We start from the raw sequence: 21737 nt of genomic DNA on the forward strand, positions 1-21737 counted from the left end.
CTTCGCACTCACCTTGAGATTGTTAATTCGGTTCTTCACCTTTTTTTTTTCCCTTTCTTTTTTCTGCACCCAATAGATCGTCTATTTTACATTTTGCTTGGTCCCCTTGTTTACACATTAATTGCAGTGGTCTTGCGGACCAATCATCGCAAAGTGTGATGGAGAGTCATTAATTGGTTTGCCATAAATGGAGCGCAGGTTGCGCACGCGCATTAGTGGTAGGATGTGTCGGTAATGGTGGTCAGATCGGGGCCCTTTGGTGAAGTATAGTGATTTAAAATTAGTCCTTGGAGTCCAAAATTTCCTAAAACTTACACAAGTAAATGGAGTAAATGTAACTCTTTACTACCCACCTATGGTTGTTTAACCCCTCAACACGTGATGTAATTTTCAGTTGACAGCAAGAAGCAAAATGCGTTTTTATAGGTATTATTTGTACATGAAAAATAATGAAGGTATAGAATGTTATGAAAATAAAGTGCTAAATTAGAAAATTAAGGAGTATTATAAAGGTGCACAGACTCTGCCCATATCAACTGATTGAGAGAAAGGCTATTTTAACTGCAACATGGGCTGAATTTGCTGGATTACCTAACATTGCAGCTGACTGGCTGCGTCCTCCAAAGCTGCGGCTGAAAGAGCTATGCCTGCTTGCATAAGAGGCTGGTCGGCTTGGCAGCCAGGGAAGGAGGAATGCTGGGAGGTCAGATGGTTGTTGCTCCTCTAACACAAAGGCCACTTCAAACCATTTTCTCTGAAACAGGGCAAAGTCTTCCAAGCCTGAAGGGGACCAGCCGCAAGCCACTGTTGGGGGGAGCTGTGAGGCCTGGCTTGCTGAATGAGAAAGGGAATGATGTCATCTATGTAATTATGGCAACTGTGCACATTATTGAAAGTGATTTTAACCCATTCTTCACCATCCTTCTCTGCCACAATCCTATAGATGTAGAACCCATAAACAAAGGTTCGCATAGCATCTCCAGATGCATGGGCCACCATACCCTCCTCAAGCATTTTCTAAGAAGGCAAAACAGAAGAAAAATATGAGTTTCTGAGAGATCCATGCTGGGGGGGTGAACAAAAATCTGGAAAATTTTTCAAGGGTTATACTGTTATTTCCTCAACTACAAATTGTGGGCGATTTGAGGGTTCTGGGACACAAGGCACACTTAGTACTCACACTGGAAGCACCGTTTCACTCATTTTCTGAAAATGACTCAGTAACCCACCCCAATAAATGGGTGACAATAGACGATGCATGGAAGGATAAGGGTGGAATTGCAGATACAATTGATACATACAATTGTATTGCAATATTTTACATACAGTAAAACAATAGAGGCAAGACAACAATGAAAAAAAAAGTAGGATTGTCAAACTTATTGCACTAACGGGTAGTAATTAATTTTAGTAATTAATCAGGTAAAAATATTTGCCACATTTAACGTATTCGCAGAGTGACCCGCCCATGCAGTCCGTTAATTCCACTCAGAAGTGATTTGAGCACTAGATCAGACAAAGTCACTGTGATCTCAGGCAATGTGATTTCAATATCGTCAAAGCTGCGTTTTTTTAAAGGGGTCTGATCCCCCATGCTCATGAATCAGAGGCATACATTACAGTAAACAGGTCACACTAACCTGCGGCAAACTAAAGAAAAAAGCGTTGCGTCACGTCAAGCTGACGTCCGTACTCCCGAGAGTATTTGCGTCTACTTGAATGCTAAGTGCTAAGCTATCTTGCGCGGCAGTAGTATGAACTTTATTTGTACTGTATGCAAGTCCGTTCACAGCAGCAGCAACGAGCTGCGTGATGGGGATGTGTTTTCACCAAAGAGGAGAACGAGGAGTCACTAAGCATGCTAATTGCTTAAGCAAAATGCAAAGATCCAAAATAAGTGCTTCGACGTACCCTTGACTTTTGACAGAAGTTTGACTAGAACCGCATTGGGATGGAGAGCCAACAGCTTTGAAAACAAATGTATTACGATCAATACGTATCTAGTATTTATAAATAAAATTTGCAATTTAGCAGGCACTCTAAGACTGGCACATGTAAACGACTGACGTCAGCCATGACGAAGAGCTCTATGGCAAACGTGTATTAAATATTTATCTCATCAAAGTTATTTGCACGACCTGAGTTTTGAGATCGATGCAGGTCTCAAGTCTGATATAAGTTTACATTTATGTACAAAGAAATGACAAAATGTAAAATTTTTTGGGGTGTAAAAAATGCATTTTTTATTGGGCAGTCCATTGGGAACGAGCGGGGAACCAGTCCACCAATGAGGAACGAGCGGAAAACCAGTCCAACAATGAGGAATAAGAGTGAAACCATTCCACGAACGAGGAATGAGTGGCAAACAAGGCCATTTACTTATGTAAACAAAAGGTACAACAGTCAAACACAGGAAGAAGGGGGAGTGAAGATGGAGGTGGGCCCCAACCAAATGCATGTATGTAACAATGGTTATACTTTAGATTTGGTACTAACCCAAAGCTTAGCATCCTCAAAAGGAATGGTATTACCATATACGACTACCATGTCTGACCATTACTTTGTCTTAGTTTGACAACTAAGTTTGAAGTCCCAGCTCATTGCCTTCGTTCTGACGACAATCAAAGTTTTCACCCACCACTGAGAGCTGAGCAACTCCTACTGGCAACCGCTGATTTTTACTATTGTATTTTCACTACCATAAGGCACACCGAGTTAAAGGGCGTAGTCTCAGTTGTGTGTGCAATTTCTGTATTTATTTTACGCACTATTGCGCGCATGCTAGCTCACATCTGGAGAAAGACAGCTCAGAGATGCCAAACTAATTGACTGTTACAAATTATGTGAACACTATATACACTGTTGGTGATGGTTTGAGAGTGTCAGTCAGTACGTGCGGGAAAAAGCTGAATAAAAGGGCAGCTGTCCACGATGTCGTAGTCTGTCTTATCATTCATGTTATTGCAAGCAAGAAACATCACAGGTTTAGACAATAGACTGCAAAAAACCCCCCCAAAAAAACACACTGCCTAGCACATTACTCCCGACATCTCTATAACCAGCCATCTGATTGGTTGAGTCTGAAAGACTCCCAGAATGCCTACAGTACTTGCAATACATGTTTTGTGTCATATATCTCTTTTGGGGATATGAATGGCATGAGAGATGCATGTTTTGTGTCAATTGTATTTCTTTGTTTCGTTGTTTGCTTGTATGCTGTTCAGTGGATGTTCGGTGAGAGTTTTGGTTTTGATTTAAAACCATGACTGCAAGGAGTGTGGTGTCTCGTGCATCTCCTGACATTGAAGATATCACCCTGTTAATATCAATGTGTCAAACCAATGGTTGGTTGTGTTGTCACAAAAACTGCTTTAGCACCTGTAGGATTTCTAATCTCACGTGATGAACATATTTGGCCTTTCTGAGATGTCTCTCAAAATGCAAGCGAGCATGCATGAGACCTGTCCACTGCAGCGCATTTGATTGACTCTCACATTGTGTGAAATTGTCTGGCATCATTTATGTGTTAAATGTTGGCCAAACGGCATCCATTGCAGCCTTATTATCCTCGCAGAGAGATTCCCTCATCACTTTTCCCCGGATGGTGGTTTGAGTATTTCCCTGGCCTCCTGGGGCTTTAAGATCAGGGAATGTCGACGGTGGGTATGTAAGACATCTGAGACTTTCTGTGATTAAGGGCTATACAAATACATTTGACTTGACAATAGAACAAAACTGTATGGAAGACACTGATATTCATAGCGACCGTACTGTCGGGGGTAAAAATATTGTTCAATTAATAGGCCAGTGTCACTTACACACGCTTAACAATAATAGTGCCACAATTTAATTAATTTCAAATGTATTTTCATGTGGGCGGCACGGTGACTGACTGATAGCATGATGGCCTCACAGTTCAGAGGTTCAGGGTCCGGTTGTGGCCTTCCTGAATGGAGTTTGCATGTTCTCCCCGTGCCTGCATCGATTTTCTCTGGGTGCTACCGTTTCCTCCCACATCCCAAAAACATGCATGGTAAGTTGGTTGAACACTCCAAATTGTCCTCGGTGAGAGTGTGAACGCGGATGGTTGTTTGTCTTTGTGATTGTGATCTGCGATTGGCTGGCAACCAGTTCAGGGTGTATTCCGCATACTGCCCGAAGACGGCTGGCTAATAGGCTCTATTACGCCTGAGACGATTATGAGGAGAAGCGGAACAGATAATGGATGGATGGATGTATTTTCATAACCACACTGTCTAAAGCATTATTCCACATGGTATAAAAAACTAAAAATGAAGGAGAAATATTAGTACTCAGAAAAGCGATATTAACACAAGCAACAACCAAAATTATTTGGATCACAGGCAGACTATTACCTGCATAATATCAACAGCCATGCTCTGTGTGGTTATACCCTCAACATTGGTGGCTAACCAGTGGATGACCTCAGCACTTATGAAGCAGTTGAATGGCAGGGCTCTCTGTTCTGGTGGCAGGAGTACACCTGTCCTATGTAATCAGAGATCACAAAAAAAAAATATTTACCATATATTCGCTCTTTTTCCATCTCTCTCTCTCTCTCTCTCTCTCTCTCTCTCTCTCTCTCTCTCTCTCTCTCTCTCTCTCTCTCTCTCTCTCTCTCTCTCTCTCTCTCTCTCTCTCTCTCTCTCTCTCTCTCTCTCTCTCTCTCTCTCTCTCTCTCTCTCTCTCTCTCTCTCTCTCTCTCTCTCTCTCTCTCTCTCTCTCTCTCTCTCTCTCTCTCTCTCTCTCTCTCTCTCTCTCTCTCTCTCTCTCTCTCTCTCTCTCTCTCTCTCTCTCTCTCTCTCTCTCTCTCTCTCTCTCTCTCTCTCTCTCTCTCTCTCTCTTACTCTCTCTCTCTCTCTCTCTCTCTCTCTTCTCTCTCTCTCTCTCTCTCTCTCTCTCTATATATATATATATATATATATATAATATATATATATATAATCTCTCTATATATATATATACATGCACGCACACACACACACACACACGCTTATACACACGCGTACACGCATTTAGCAAACTCCAGTTTCATCCCATATTCCAAAAACATGCATGTTAGGTTGATGGTTGTTTGCCTTTGTGTGCCCTGCGATTGGCTAGCAACCAGTTTAGGGTGTAACCGAAGACCTCTCAGACAGGATCCAGGACCCCCGCGACCACGATCCGTGGTCCACAAAATCGACGATCTGGGATTACAAATCCTGGGAAACCGCTATGTGAGAGATAGCAGTGTGATCGTCGTCACGGAATCCTGGCTGCACGCAGACGTCCCCGACGCTAGCATCCAGCTGGCCGGGCGCTCGCTACATCGCGCGGATCGGACGAGGGACACCGGTAAGAGAAGGGGCGGGGGGCTCTGTGTTTACGTGCATGAGAACTGGTGCGGCGATAGCACGATCGTTGAGAAGCACTCTTCCCCCGACATCGAGTTCATGTCCGTTAAATGTCGGCCTTATTTTCTCCCGAGGGCGCTAACGGTCGTGATTGTCACAGCTGTTTACATCCCTCCCGACGCTAGCACTAGCACGGCGCTCTCGCTACTCGCGTGCGTCATCAATAAACATCAGCGGGCCCACCCTGATGGCGTTCACGTAGTCGCGGGAGACTTTAATAAGGCCAATTTAAAGACTGTACTCCCAGAGTTTCACCAGCATGTCAAGTGCCCAACGAGGGGAGACAACACTCTCGACCATGGCCGTGTCCAAATTAACAGGCTGCGACCTCCGAAGGCCAGTTCGCAGGCTGGGTCCTCGAAGCCTAAGAAGGCTCCTCCTCATGTAGCCTTATATGGACCGCATAACCCGTGGTGAATTTGGACAGGCTCGATAGCTACGTACAAATAATTAGGCTGCGTCCTTCGATGTCCAATATGGCGGACAGAAGACGTCACTTCCGGTGCGACAAGAACGCTTACGCCGGTGTCCAAATTCACGCGGCCTCCGAGTACTAGCCTTATAATCTGTCCTCGTTTCCATGGAAACTCCATGGAAACGGGCCCTGAGTGAAGGCTACGATCATGCAACCTTCGCAGCCTTAAAAGCCTCGCTCTTCTTCTACGCCGTTCTACACTCGCAAGATGCAAACTACCGAAGCCACGTGTTCCGCCTCATCGGAGTGCACTTTCAGATGTAAGTATAAGTTATTTATATGCAATATTAAAACATCACTCATGAGAAATATTGGGCAGCAATGTTTGGATATTTAGCTCCAGATTAAGATAATTTTATTAGTTGCGATATCGACCAAATATAACTAAGGTAGCTCTAAGAACTATTGCATAGGAGGTACGGCTGAAACATTTGAATTGTCTTATTTCTGCATGTTAGCATTATTTTATTTAATCTTTCCCTTATGTTTTAGGGAGCAAGGAGATGACCGCGGGGCTGATCAAGCTGCGCGGGGAGTACGACAGCCTCTTTACGGGGGCCAAGTTCTCCGCAGCCACAGCATGGAGGTAAAAATACAATTACTATCGGGAAAAATATTTGACGGGTTATTGTCTTATTTCCATCCATTTAAACTCAAAATATCAAAAGGAAAACGCATAAGAATGGCGAGACCCACTATAGCAATTTTAGTTTCCATTCATCAGCCATTTGTGTTTGAATTAGATTTGCGCTAACACGCAGCTGTTTATCCTAGCACAGAATGTGCCCTGTATAAATTCCATGTACCTCCTGCAATGTGCTCCCCAATTACTGATATTAATGAATAATATACGAATCACCCTCCACATTAACATGATAAAACGCACTGAAACGGTCATGAACTAATGTACTGAAGTACATAAATCTGCATGTTACCCATAACACCAGGATTTCTGACTAATATTTGCATCTTTTTTACCCATTTTTTCTTCCTTTATTTTTGCATGCATTTTTATTTATTTAATACAGGACCATCGTGGAAAAGCTCGAGCTGCAGGGCAAAGTGACGCCCCTGCAGGCAAAAAAAAAAATGGGATAATTTAAAAATGAAGTATAAAGTATGGAAGTCCACATTTCTTTTTCTTGTGTGTGAAAATGAAGATATAATTGTTTTATCTTTTTGCTTCTTTCCATATAAAGGATTGCAAAAACCCAGGCACTGGCGAAGGGGTGGCAGGGAGGGCTACTGCAGATACTTGGCCCTGGTTTGACCTTATGGATGGAGTGCTCGGACAGAGACCGTCCATCACCCCCCCTGTCCTAATTGCCTCCATCCCTGAGGAAAGACCAGGGCCAAGTCAGGCCAGCCCGGAAGAACTCCCAGGGCCAAGTCGGGCCAGGGTGACGCAAGAGGAGGAGGAGGAAGAAGTCGTGGTCGTAGAAGAGGAAGAAGAGCGAGGCCAACAGCCGGAGCAACGACTGAGAGGGAGAAAGCGAAGGAGAGAGGATGAATTGATTGAACTATACAGACGTGATTTAGCAATGCGGAGACAGGAATTGGAGAGACAGAGGTTGGCAGAGGAGGGAAGGGCAATTGAGAGGAGGGAGACTTTTGAAAGGTTTTTTACTTTGATGGAAAAGATGATAGATCAAAATAAAAAATGAGTGAAATATGCTTGGTGTTCAAGACTGAAATTTAGATAACATTCATTAAAAAGTAAACAAAAACCGGGGTACTTTCAAAACAGATGAACTAGTTCGTATCCCAGTCACATCTTGAGATCAGCTTCTTCAGACAAAAGTGAAAAAGCCCAGGTTTGTGAAAGACCAAAACTTTTACAATAATATGAAGACTCCACCATGTCTGTTTTGCTTACAAACTTAATTTATTGAAAAACAAGACATACATTTAGTACATTATAATTCACAGTAACTATTCACAGAAAATAAAAAAGCATTTCCCAGTTCATAACTGTTGCAGGATAAACCTGAGTGTGTCAGTGCTGTTTTGCCAATTTTCGCCTGAGCAGGGACTCATTTGGAGCATGGATGGAACCTTTGTTCCAGGACCCATGACATGGATGGGGCACGAGCAAGAGTCCTGATCTTCCTCTCGTGACTTGAAGTGAGACATCATACCGGTTGCAGTGTCCACTACATCATCCATTACGTGGGGGTTTGCAGGGATGGTTGGGGCAATAGATGGCTGCCATGTCACTACAAAAGATGGGATAGATTTATTAACCATTCATTACATTGTATATGAATCTATTTTTCCATCTTCTGATATTTTGCCATGTTTGTGTGGCTGTGCTGTTTGATGATTCAGTTAAAGATTATTTTGTGGCATATTTGATGGGATGATTGCTCAAATACCATTGTGCAGTTAAAAGTATTTAAATACCTAAATATACTCGTGGTCCTCTGGTACCTCCTCCAGGGCAGACACCTGAGCAGACAGGTGGTCCCTCCACTGCACTCCAGCGACTGTGTCAGCCACCTCTTCCACAGCAGCCTCCTCTTCCCCTTCGTCCTCCGAGGCCACGAGGTCTCCCACCCCAAGGCAGATGTTGTGGAGGACGGCACAGGCAGCGATGACCTAAAAGAAATAAAAAGGAAATGCTGTATATTAGCTATATTTGATAGTTATTGCACTGAACAGGACATGATTTGATCCTGAATAAAGAGCAACATATTGAAAGTATAAGTATCAATTATACTTTTTTTTAATTTACTTACATGTGGTGCAAAGGTGTGGTGCACCTCCAGGGCGTGGAAAAAGATGGCCCGGAATCTCACCTTCATCATTCCAAGGCACGCTCAATTATTGATAATTGAGCGTGCCTTGGAATGATGAACGTTGAAGCGCCGGGCCCCCACGCCCTGCACCGGCCGCTTGGAAGGAGTGATGAGGGGGAGTGGTCGCTGGAGGCACGGATACCCTCCATCTGCCAAGATGAAGTGCCCTGGAGGAGGATACAGCCCTCTTTGGTAAAGAGGGCTGTGCCGGAGGACCCTGGAGTTGTGGACTGATCCAGGCCAACCCACGTATATGTCCAGAAAGCGACCCTGATGGTCACACACAGCTTGCATGATTATGCTGCTGAAAAGCTTGCGGTTCTTGTAGTCATGACCATCAGGGCCACTTGGAGGCTTGATTCGGACATGACAACCATCTATTGCTCCAGCAGCTCTTGCAAATGCATGGTGCTTCGCCAGCCCTGCAAATCCCTGGGTCACTGCCTGAAGGTCTCCTGCAGTGTTGGGGAAGTGGATGACTCTGTGGCGAAGAGCCACCACTTCCCCAGTGACCCGGTGGATGATGTAGTGGGCAGTGGACCGCGGCATCCCAAATGCTCGTGCCACCACCCGATATGATGCCCCACTCGCCAGCCAGAAGAGAAAGACAAGGCCCTCTATCTCGACACCCCATCCATGTCGTCGGTCTTGGTCCAGGAGGTACAGCAACACTCTGAAAGAGTCCCTGCTCAGGCGAAAGTCTGTTTGGAGATCCTCTCCATTGAAAAAACGATCCAACACTGGCACACCCAGGTTTATCCTGCAGTATGGACTTCTTGGCTGTTAATGTTTTGAATAAAAAAAAAAAAAAACATGAACGCATTAATTATTGTACTTGTTTCGTTTGCTTACATCATTCCTACAGTATCACCAACTTATTTTTAATAACTCTGGCCCTAAACTCTCTAGTGGTATTCTGGTGTTTTGCCATATGTACAAACTAATCACGGGGACAATAAAGCCGTCACAAGTATCTAAATTCATAAAAACTCTTTCAGAATGTATATAATTATATCATTTCCATTCAATATTCGTTCTATTATGAAGCTAACACATGTACTACTGAAGTTGTACTACTGATGTTTTTAGTTCATCTGTAACAATCACGTTATAACCCTATTGACCTGTCAATGTTGGTAATAGTGTGAAAATGCTGATAGACGGATTTAGAACTTACTTCATTCCTTCGATAAAGGACAACTCTGCGATGGGAAAGCGTGATCCTCCTCTCCTCAAGAACAAAATGGAAAAAACTAAAAAGTTAAATAAAATGAAGAAAAGTTCGGGTTCCATCGTTTAAAATGAAATAATACAAATGTTTTGCTAAGCCGATGCCTTCGGTCTGGCGCTCGTCGCTGATTATCCATTGATTATCCAAGCCGTTTATAAATCCACCGCAAATACTTATCACCTGCGTCGAACAGAGGAGCAAAGTATATGGGGGCGTAACGTAAATGTTGCGGCAAGCGGCCTTGGCTCCATGGAAACGAAGACCAATTCCAAGGCTGGATTCGAAGGTCGCATGTGACAGCCGTGAATTTGGACACCACGAGGACCCGACGGAATACCAGGCAAGGTCCTCAGAGCATGTGCCCACCAACTGGCACATGTTTTCTGCAGGATCTTCAACCGCTCCCTGGCTCAACCAGTCATCCCCTCCTGCTTGAAAACTTCCACCATTATTCCTGTCCCCAAAAAGTCACCAGCCGTCCACCTGAATGACTACCGTCCTGTTGCTCTCACACCAGTCATCATGAAGTGCTTCGAGAGGCTGGTTCTCCAGCACATCAGGGACTGCCTTCCTCTCACTCTGGACCCCTACCAGTTTGCATACCGGGCTAACAGATCCACTGAGGACGCCATCGACACTGCTCTGCATGTTGTGCTGGGCCACCAGGAACAACAGCAGAGCTATGCAAGGATACTCTTTGTGGACTACAGCTCGGCATTCAACACGATCATCCCAGACATCCTCGTCGCCAAACTGGACATTCTCGGCCTCCCTGCCCTCACACGCATCTGGACTTTCTGACCAACAGACCCCAGACTGTGTTGCTCGGCCCCTACACGACCTCCACCCGCATGCTGAGCACCGGTTCCCCTCAAGGATGCGTGCTGAGCCCTCTCCTGTACGCCCTCTACACCTACGACTGCAGCCCGGCCCACGGAAACAACACCATCGTCAAGTTTGCTGACGACACGACAGTGGTCGGTCTGATCTCGGAAGGTGACGAGACAGCCTACAGAGAGGAGGTAAAGAGACTGATAGCTTGGTGCAAGGACAACAGACTGCACCTTAACACTGCAAAAACAAAGGAGATTGTCGTCGACTTCAGGAGGAACAAGACGGTGCCGCCCCCCCTCTGCATCGAAGGCGTGTGTGTGGAGAGGGTCCACACGTTCAAGTTCCTGGGAGTACAGATCTCCGACGACCTTTCTTGGACTCACAACACCACAGCAGTGGTAAAGAAGGTCCGCCAGCGTCTGCACTTCCTGAGAGTCCTCAGGAAATTCAACCTGGACAGGAAGCTGCTGCTAGCCTTCTACCACTCGTCCATCGAGAGCCTGCTGACGTACTGTGTCTCCACCTGGTACAGCGGCTGCACTGAGGTGGACAGAGTGAGGCTCCAGAGGACAGTCAAAACAGCGCAAAGGATTATTGGCTGCCCTCTCCCCTCACTGTCGGACATCTACACCGCCCGGTGCCTCAGAAGGGCTCTCAACATCGTCAAAGACAATACCCACCCAAACTCACACCTGTTCGACCTGATGCCCTCTGGCAGGCGCTACAGATGCATCAAATCGAGGACCAATAGACTGAGAAACAGTTTCTTTCCGAGAGCCATCTCCATTCTGAACTCTCACACACACACGAGAACACCCTTACCTTGCAGAACAGCATTGTGATGTGTTTTTATATACACTATTCAGTACTAAATTCCATTGCACTCTCTTATTTATTTATCTAATTTATATATTTGTCTGTATTATTGTTGTATTGCACTGGAGAGGGGAGCCCTCTAATCTCGTTGCACACTTGAGTACAATGACAATAAAGGGATTTCTAATTCTAATTTCTAATCATGAGGAGAAGAGGATCAGATAATGGATGGATGTATATATATATATATATATATGTATATATATATATATATATAACAATAGCTATCTATCTAGCTCTCTCTTTCTCTCTTTGGGGAGAGGGAAGCAAGATGGCGGCGCGCATGGACGCAGCCGGCTAACAGCTCTCCCTCCCAGTGCTCCTTATTGCTTTTTATTAGTGTTTGCTTGCTCTTATTGGCACCAACTGAGGCACAGCATCGATATACCCGCCAGGACATCGTGGACATTGGATATCGATGCGAAATAACCATCACAGAGGAATTTTGCTATGATCGCAAAATTCCGGACGAACTGGCGAGGCCGCCCGGCTCACCATGGCTTGTCATCGGGACCGGGAGGCGGCGCAGGCGACGCAGAGAGAGGAAGCAGAAGCGAGGCTGCAGGTCCGGTGTCTTCCTACGGCTGCCCCACAGGCAACCACTGCCGAGTCTCTACCTCACCAACGCCAGATCCGTGGTCCACAAAATCGACGAGCTGGGATTACTAATCCTGGGAAACCGCTATGTGCGAGACAGCAGTGTGATCGTCGTCACGGAATCCTGGCTGCACGCCGACGTCCCCGACGCTAGCATCCAGCTGACTGGGCGCTCGCTACATCGCGCGGATCGGACGAGGGCCACCGGTAAGAGAAGGGGCGAGGGGCTCTGTGTTTACGTGCATGAGAACTGGTGCGGCGATAGCACGATCGTCGAGAAGCACTCTTCCCCCGACATCGAGTTCATGTCCATTAAATGCCGGCCTTATTTTCTCCCGAGGGAGCTAACGGTAGTAATCGTCACAGCTGTTTACATCCCTCCCGACGCTAGCACTAGCACGGCGCTCTCGCTGCTCGCGTGCGTCATCAATAAACATCAGCGGGCCCACCCTGATGGCGTTCACATAGTAGCGGGAGACTTTAATAAGGCCAATTTAAAGACTGTACTCCCAGAGTTTCACCAGCATGTCAAGTGCCCAACGAGGGGAGACAACACTCTCGACCATGTGTACTCGAACATCAAGCACGCATACAGAGCCCTCCCACTCGCCCCCCTCGGCCAGTCAGACCACCTGTCCTTGCAGCTCGCACCTGCGTACACCCCTCTCAGGCGCAGATTCAGGCCCACCACAAAGACTGTGAAAACCTGGCGTGATGACGCCATGAATGAATTACAGGACTGCTTTCAAGACACCAACTGGGACCTCTTTGATCATCAGGACCTTGATGTCTACACGAACTGTGTACTGGACTACATCAAGTTCTGCATGGAAACTGTGTCCCTACACAGGACCATACGGACCTTCCCAAATGCGAAGCCCTGGATGTCCAGCAGGGTCCGCTCTCTCCTCAAGGCCCGTGACGCTGCCTTCAGGTCGGGCGACAAAGCCCAGTACAGGGTGGCTCGTGCTGACCTGAGCAGAGGCATCAAGCTAGCCAAGGCAATCTACAAGGGGAGGCTGGAGGCCCACCTTGCCAGCAACAGACCACGGGAGGTGTGGCAGGGTCTACGGAGCATCACCAACTTCCGTGGCAGCAGCACGACCTCTGTAGACCCGAGTGCATCACTGGCAGAGGAGCTTAACTGCTTCTTCGCTCACTTTGACTCGCCCCAACCGTCACAGCCCTGCACCTCATGCTCCAACTCCCCCCCACTCACCGTAAAGGAACACGATGTGAGGCGCGCGCTCCTGGCTGTTAACCCCAGGAAAGCTACTGGACCCGACGGAATACCGGGCAAGGTCCTCAGAGCATGTGCCCACCAACTGTCACATGTTTTCTGCAGGATCTTGAACCGCTCCCTGGCTCAAGCAGTCATCCCCTCCTGCTTGAAAACTTCCACCATTATTCCTGTCCCCAAAAAGTCACCTGCCATCCACCTGAATGACTACCGTCCTGTTGCTCTCACACCAGTCATCATGAAGTGCTTCGAGAGGCTCGTTCTCCAGCACATCAGAGACTGCCTTCCTCCCACTCTGGACCCCTACCAGTTTGCATACCGGGCTAACAGATCCACTGAGGACGCCATCGACACTGTTCTGCATGTTTTGCTGGGCCACCTGGAACAACAGCAGAGCTATGCAAGGATGCTCTTTGTGGACTACAGCTCGGCATTCAACACGATCATCCCAGACATCCTCGTCGCCAAACTGGACATTCTCGGCCTCCCTGCCATCACACGCATCTGGATTAAGGACTTTCTGACCAACAGACCCCAGACTGTGTTGCTCGGCCCCTACACGTCCTCCACCCGCACGCTGAGCACCGATTCCCCTCTAGGATGCGTGCTGAGCCCTCTCCTATACACCCTCTACACCTACGACTGCAGCCCAGCCCACGGCAACAACACCATCGTCAAGTTTGCTGACGACACGACAGTGGTCGGTCTGATCTCGGAAGGTGACGAGACAGCCTACAGAGAGGAGGTAAAGAGGCTGACGGCTTGGTGCGATGACAACAGACTGCAACTCAACACTGCAAAAACAAAGGAGATCGTCGTCGACTTCAGGAGGAACAAGACGGCACCGCCTCCCTCTGCATCGAAGGCGTGTGTGTGGAGAGGGTCCACACGTTCAAGTTCCTGGGAGTACAGATCTCCGATGACCTCTCCTGGACACACAACACCATAGCAGTGGTAAAGAAGGTCCACCAGCGTCTGCACTTCCTGAGGGTCCTCAGGAAATTCAACATGGACAAGAAGCTGCTGCTGGCCTTCTACCACTCGTCCATCGAGAGCCTGCTGACCTACTGTGTCTCCACCTGGTACAGCAGCTGCACTGAGGCAGACCGAGTGAGGCTCCAGGGGACAGTCAAAACGGCGCAGAGGATTATAGGCTGCCCTCTCCCCTCCCTGTCGGACATCTACACCACCCGGTGCCTCAGCAGAGCTCTCAATATCGCCAAGGACAATACTCACCCGAACTCACACCTGTTTGACCTGTTGCCCTCTGGCAGGCGCTAGAGGTGCACCAAATCAAAGACTAATAGACTGAAAAACAGTTTCTTTCCGAGAGCCATCACCATTCTTAACTCTCACACACACGACCACCCCTACCTTGCAGAACAGCGACGTAATGTGTTTTATTTATCCAATTTCGTATTATTTTCCATCACATTATTTATTGTTTTATTAATCTAATTTATATATTTGATTAAATTTTTGTTGTATTGCACTGGAGAGGGGAGCTCTCTAATCTCGTTGCACACTGTACAATGACAATAAAGGGATTTCTGATTTCTGATAAATATTTATTTTAGATCTTGAGTGCTGCATGTAGGAAAGCAACAACCAGGAAATGGCTAAAAGCTGAAGCGCCAACTGTGAATGAATGAAAAGACATTGTAAGATATTTCAAATGGAAAGCATCACCTTTGATCTGAGGCTTCAAACGGATGTGTTCTGCAAAAGATAGGATACGTGGCTGAAATATGTTTTTGTGGTTAGTCCGTCATTTATATAGCGTATTTTTACGGCCAAAAGACACGCTGTATCAAACGGCGCAGCACCAGTTGACGGTGCTGTTTCTGTATTTAATACTTACACCGGGCGCGCCGCACTACGAGGCGCATGCTAGCTCGCGCATGCTAGCTCGCGCATGCTAGCTCGCGCATGCTAGCTCACGCATGCTAGCTCGCGCATGCTAGCTGACAAACACCAGCGCCCATGCAAATAAGGGATCTCTGCCAATAGCAGCACCTCAGACCAATGAGAGATATTATGGAAACACATCTTATCAACAACGTCAGGGGAGGGATGTCACTGGTCACCACACTCCTTAGAGTCACGGTTTCAAATCAAAACCAAAGATATCTCTGAACAGCATACAAGCATACAATGAAACAAAGAAATAAAACACAAAAAATGCATTTCTTATGCCATTCATATCCCCAAAAGAAATAAAAAGAACACAAAAAGATTACAGCAATGGCTTCTTGGGAGCCAGTCAGCCTAGGCCAATCAGATGGCTGTTTAGAGAGATGTGAGTGGTGTCCTTTTGGTTGTGTGTGTGTTTTTTTTTGTTTTGTCTGTTGTCTAAACCTGTGATGTTTCTTGCTTGCAATAACATGACAGACTACGACATCGTGGACAGCTTCCCTTTTGACCAGCTTTCTCCTGCACCATTGTAGCATTTTAGTAATTCTCTTTAAGTAACTATGTGGGGATTGGAGATTAAAGAGGTGACCAGTTCTTTGTGTTGAAATTCCAATGTAAATGAGATACTGCCCAGGGGGACAAAAGGCTTGACCAGTATTTAGGTGTGGAGCACTCGAGGTGATAGTAGCAGACTGGATGGAGCAACCACATCTGCTCTCACCGTAGGGGGCTTCGGGGAATGAGAATGCATATGCAAGGTAAAATTACATATTCATGTCCTGTGTCGCCATTCCCTCTAAGAAGGGAAGGCCAGAGAGAGGGGACACCTTTCCCTTTTTCTTTTTGGGGAGACTTCTTTGGACATCAGCATGTGACGAGAATAAAATCTCTTTCTAACCAAAATGGCTGTGTCAGAGTTTTTTCCATCACCAATTCTGCCATGCTTGGCGACCCGTCCGGAGGGAAGCTAAGCCAGACCCGCACATCAACAGCAAAATAAACCACACCATTACCAAAAAATGTATTCACATGATGTATTTGTCACAGTCAATTCAAGACATAGATGTCTCAGACTTTGGCCAGCAGGGTGTGCTAACATGCACTCTGAAATGCCCCAAGGGGATCAGACCCAATGGTCGACAGAGTTACTTAGTCTATACAATGTGTGTGTTGCATTAAAAGGCGCATCGTTTGTCTTGGGGAAAATTTGGGACTTCATCGTGTGCCTTATGGTCGCGAAATTACGGTAATATTTTTTCCTTCCGACTCTTTTTTTCTTCTTTTTGATGACTATATGGTACACCCCAAAGGTTCTTGTTCTGTAGGTTGAGTGTTGACATTTTAGAGATGTAAGAGAATAGGATCCTTAACACTCTGGGTAGATTAGAGATGGGACTACAGAGATGAAGTGATTGTGATGTGTAAGAGTATGAGTGGTGTATACACATTGTGGGTTTGGCTCAGCGAAAACTCAGTAAAAAGAGAATTACAAAAAAAATACATATAAGACATCAAACAAATATAGTGCAGCTTAACCTCTGGTTAACACCACAGTTAGCAATAAGCTATTGTGGGTGTTGTAATGTTTCGCCTCATATACCCGCTGCGTGTATGCAGAGTTCTAGACCGGGAGGAACCAGAGGAATGTAATACAACGGAGTCACTTTCCCGTTATTTTCTTTAAAGATAAAAGATAAAGATGTCCTTTACTAGTACCACAATGGGGAAATTTGCAGTCTTAGAGCAGTAAAGATATAGATCACACAGAGGCGGTGGCGGAATGTAGCCGTTAATGTATAACATTAGCAGCAGACATTCATAAAAAGCATGTGATTATACACAGTATATATGTATATACACAAATCCCCAATGATAAAAGTACTGCAATTTAAAGTACTGCAACGATAAGAATACTGCAATGGTAAACAAAATACATCAATGGTCAATATTTAAGTACACCATTGGATAAAGTACAGTAGTAGTGTAAGAATCAGAATCAGAAATCCCTTTACTTCATTGTACTCAAGTGTGCAACGAGATTAGAGAGCTCCCCTCTCCAGTGCAACACAACAATAATTCAATTAAATGTATAAATTAGATAAATAAGAGAATACATAGTGAGATGGAAAATAATACGAAATATAAAAACACATCACGTCGCTGTTCTGCAAGGTAAGGGTGGTCGTGTGTGTGTGTGTGAGAGTTTAGAATGGAGATGGCTCTTGGAAAGAAACTGTTTCTCAGTCCTTGATTTGATGCACCTGTCGAGGTCAGGTCGAATAGGTGTGAGTTTGGGTGGGTATTGGCTTTGACGATATTGAGAGCCCTGCTGAGGCACCGGTATTGCATCCTCGGATTGCACAATTGCACTAATGCCCGCCCGTTTGTAGGCTTGACCCAATGTTCTTGTTAAAAAGTCTGACAGCAGCCGACAGGAAGGAGCGGCGAAATCTCTCCTTCACACAGCGAGGGTGTAACAGTCTATCACTGAAGGAGCTGTGGAGTAATGTAAGAGTGTCATTGAGGGGATAGGCCGGATTGTCCAGCATTGATGACAGTTTCGCTGTCATCCTCCTGCCCCCGACTGAGTCCACGAAGTCCAGGGAGCAGCCTAGGACACAGCTAGCCCTCCTCACCAGTTTGTCCAGCCTCTTTTTGTCCCGGCCTGAGATGCCTCCTGCCCAGGAGACCACTCCAGAGAAAACGACCGATGCAACCACTGACTCATAGAGGGTTACTGAGGAGTGTTCCCTGAACACCAAAGGACCTCAGCTTCCTGAGTAGGAAGAGTCTGCTCGAACCCTTCCTATAGAGAGCTTCTGTGTTGTCGCTCCAGTCCAGTTTATTGTTCAGATGAACACCTAGGTACTTGTAAGTTGAGATCCTCTCAACGTCTGTTCCCTGGATATTCACTGGTGCAGTTGGAGAGTGCCGACGCTTGCAAAAATCCACCACCAGCTCTTTGGATTTACCAGCGTTGATATGGAGGCGGTTCTGTTGACACCTGTCTACAAAACCCTGAGTGAGTTCTCTGTCCTCCCGATTGTCTCCGTCAGTGATGAGGCCAACAATTGCAAAGTCATCAGAGAACTTCTGCAGGTGACAGGTAGGGGAATTGTATTTGAAGTGCGAGGTGTAGACGGTGAACAGGAAGGGAGCCAGAACGGTTCCCTGCGGTAGATGATGGCATCATCAAGACTGATGTCAGATTGGTATGCGAACTGTCGTGGTTCCATCGAAGAGCTCACCACGGGGCACAGATGGACGAGGACCAGTCTCTCCAGGGTTTCATCAGATGAGACGTCAGCACCACTGGTCTGAAGTTGTTGAGCTCCTTCGGATGGGGGGTCTTTGGAACCGGAACCAGACAGAATGTTTTCCACAGCTGGGGGACTCTGCCCAGCTTCAGGCTCAGGTTGAACATGTGCTGGTCGATTCCACACAGCTGGTCTGCGCAGGATTTGAGGAGCTGGGAGCTAATCCCATCTGGACCCGCTGCTTTCCTCACCTTCATCTTTCGCAGCTGGTTCTTTACCTGAGATGTTGTGAGGAACAAGGCTGAGCAGGAGGAAGTGGTGTTTGACTGATGTGGCTGGGAACTGAAGACTGTAGGGGGAGGAGGGGAGAGGGTGTCGTTCGCAGCAGCAGGAGGGGTTGGTGGGGGCTGCAGCAGGGGAGACTGAGCGGGGGCAGGCATCTGATCAAACCTATTGAAAAATAGGTTCAACTCATTTGCCCAATGAAGGTACCCCCCCTTCTGGGTTTTTGGTTTTGGCATTATTAACTGCAGCTGTTCCTCCATCGACATCCTGTAGGACTTTTTCCCCTCTCTGATCCTCCTTCTCAGCTGACGTTGCACTCTCTTCAGCTCCTTCTTGTCACCTGACACAAAAGCCCTCTTTTTCTCCTTCAGGAGAACTTTAATGTCCGTTGTGAACCAGGGTTTGTTGTTTGAGTAACATCTTACTGTCCTGGTATGTATGGTGTTCTCCATGCAGAAATTATTATAGTCAGTAATTGTGTCTGTAAGACCATTTATGTCCTCCCCGTGGGCTTCGCTGAATACTTCCCAAACAGTTGTGTTGAAACAGTCCTTTAAGGCCTCCTCTGCTTCTCCGGATCATCTCTGAACTGTGCGTGTCACAGCTGGCTGCCTGCGGACCAGAGGTTTGTACACAGGCAGGAGAGCCACCAAGTTGTGATTAGCTTTTCCCAGCGGGGGGAGGAACAGTTATGTGTACGCCACCTTGATGTTGCCATAGAAAAGGTCCAATATTTTATTGTCTCTGGTATGGCAGGTGACATATTGTGTGAATGAAGGCAGAGAAGGAGGAAGGAGAAGCATGATTGAAGTCACCAGAGGTAAGGAGCAAGCAGGTCACCGGCTGTCTCACTGTTAGCAGAGGGGGGTACGCACACCGCCACCGCGATCACATGACTGAACTCTCGCGGGACGTCGTCCGGACGTATGCTAGCACAGAGCAGCTCAATGTCCCGACTGCAAAGTTGCTGCTTAATAGTGATGTGCCCAGGGTTACACCATCTATCATTAACAAACACAGCCAGCCTTCCTCCTTTCCTCTTACCGCTTTCCAGTGTCCTGTCCGCGCGTAAGATTTGGAAGCCGTCCAATTCCACGACGCCGTCCGGCGTTAGCTCTGTTAGCCACGACTCCGTGAACATCAGCAAGATAGCCTCCCGGAAGTTCCTCTCGTGCCGGGTTAGCGCTGTTAACTCGTCCATTTTGTTGGGAAGGGATCTAACATTCCCCATAATAATGGACGGGAGGACGGGGTGGTATCGTCTCCTCTTTGCGTGGTGTTTAGCCCCCGCGCGACATCCCCCGTCTCTTCCTCCTCAGCTTGCGGGGGATATAGGGTCTCGCTCCGGGAGCAGGCGCGGGGTTAGCACGGAGTACTAACAGCTGATTTCTTGTGGTTACGATCGATCCGTAGCTTAGAGTTTCATCTCCGGACACGATCGCACAAAAAACAGCCCCCAGCAGCATTAAAACTACCATAAGTTGGATGTCCATTGCTGTGAAGAGGTAAAATAAATAAAACAAGGTTAAGGTAAAAACACACGAAAAAGGCGCAACGGTGAGCCGGAGCTGCTGAAACAGACTGGCACTCGCGCGGCGCCGAAACCGGTGAACATCCTGTTTGTTTGTTTGTTTGTTTTTTTTAAGCTGTGGGTAGCTGATCCATTTAGGATGGGTCAGGAACAACTAGCAAAAAATGAGTACCGTATTTTCACAACCATATTAAAATATTCCCCCAAAATAGACAGGGCAGCCTATGATGCGGAGCGCCCTGTGTAAAGACTGAGATCGTAAATCAGTACACGTGTTACTCTTTGGAGCAACGCGCCTGACCACCTGATGAAAGTCTGCCACTACACAGCACTGCAGAATTGAATGAGAGAAATACAATGAGAGAACATTTCTGTTGGGGATGGTTTGAGACAGTGAGTTGACAACTGACCAGTCTGTACGTGTGGGAGAAAGCTGGATAAAAGGGCAGCTGTCCACGATGTCAAAGTCTGGGGTATTATTGTTATTGAGAGCAAGAAATGTCACAGGTTACACTACAGACTCTGGGGGAGAAAAACAAAACAAAAAAAACACGCTGTCCAAAGCACACTACTCACGACATCTCTCCAACCACCCTTCTGACTGACTGAGGTTGAAGGACTCCCAGAATGCTGTGCATCACTTGATCCAAGTTTCGTGTTAACTTTATTGCTTTTTGGGATATGAATGGAATGAGTGATACATGTTTTGTGTAAATTGTATTTCTTTGTTCCTTGTTTTGGTTATATGTTTGCTAGTCGGCGGTTTAGTTGATTTTGGGTGATGGTTTTGGTTTCGATTTAAAACCATGACTGAAAGGAGTATGGTGACTAGTGACATCTCTCCCCCGACATAGTGTGATCAGTGGACAAGCTCTCTATAGTGTCATTGAGGGTGCATGGGAGTTCGCCCAACCACTCTACATGTGTTTTGTGGACTTGGAAAAGGCATTCGACCGTGTCCCTCTGGGAGTTCTGAGGAGCGTGCTTGAGGAGTACGGGGGACCGGCCCCCTGATATGGGCAGTTTGGTCCCTGTACCACCGATGTCAGAGTTTGGTCCGCATAGCCGGCAGTAAAACGGATTTGTTTCCAGTGAGGATTGGACTTTGCCAGGCCGGCCCTTTGTCACTGATTCTGCTCATAACTTTTATGGACAGAATTTTTAGGTGCAGCCAAGGCAATGAGAGGATCCGGTTTGGTGGCCAGTATTGCATCTCTGCTTTTTCCAGATGATGTGATACCGTTAGCTTCTTCAAGCCGTGATCTCAAACTCTCTGTCAGGC

General features: G+C 46.7%; 1 protein-coding gene and 1 long non-coding RNA gene across 8 annotated transcripts in view; both read right to left on the reverse strand.

The window, feature by feature from the left end:
• The window catches only part of depdc5 (DEP domain containing 5, GATOR1 subcomplex subunit), a 248093-nt gene that overhangs the window by 29800 nt on the left and 196556 nt on the right, over positions 1 to 21737 (reverse strand). For all 7 annotated transcript variants that reach the window (XM_088311264.1, XM_088311269.1, XM_088311266.1 and 4 more), the window contains 3 exons: positions 4377 to 4509; positions 918 to 1017; positions 592 to 834 (listed from right to left, as the gene is read on the reverse strand). In XM_088311264.1, the coding sequence (XP_088167390.1) occupies positions 592 to 834; positions 918 to 1017; positions 4377 to 4509 (476 nt within the window). The remainder of the gene's footprint in view (positions 1 to 591; positions 835 to 917; positions 1018 to 4376; positions 4510 to 21737) is intronic.
• On the reverse strand, positions 4972 to 11224 carry LOC148325139 (uncharacterized). Its single transcript, XR_015846244.1, has 3 exons — positions 8631 to 11224; positions 8296 to 8490; positions 4972 to 8108 (listed from the first exon to the last, which is right to left on the reverse strand). It is a non-coding gene; the product is annotated as an uncharacterized LOC148325139 (long non-coding RNA).

This window comes from Idiotropiscis lumnitzeri, chromosome 12 (assembly GCF_059441095.1).
Source record: "Idiotropiscis lumnitzeri isolate Australia: NSW breed Sydney's pygmy pipehorse chromosome 12, RoL_Ilum_1.0, whole genome shotgun sequence".
NCBI lineage: Eukaryota > Metazoa > Chordata > Actinopteri > Syngnathiformes > Syngnathidae > Idiotropiscis > Idiotropiscis lumnitzeri.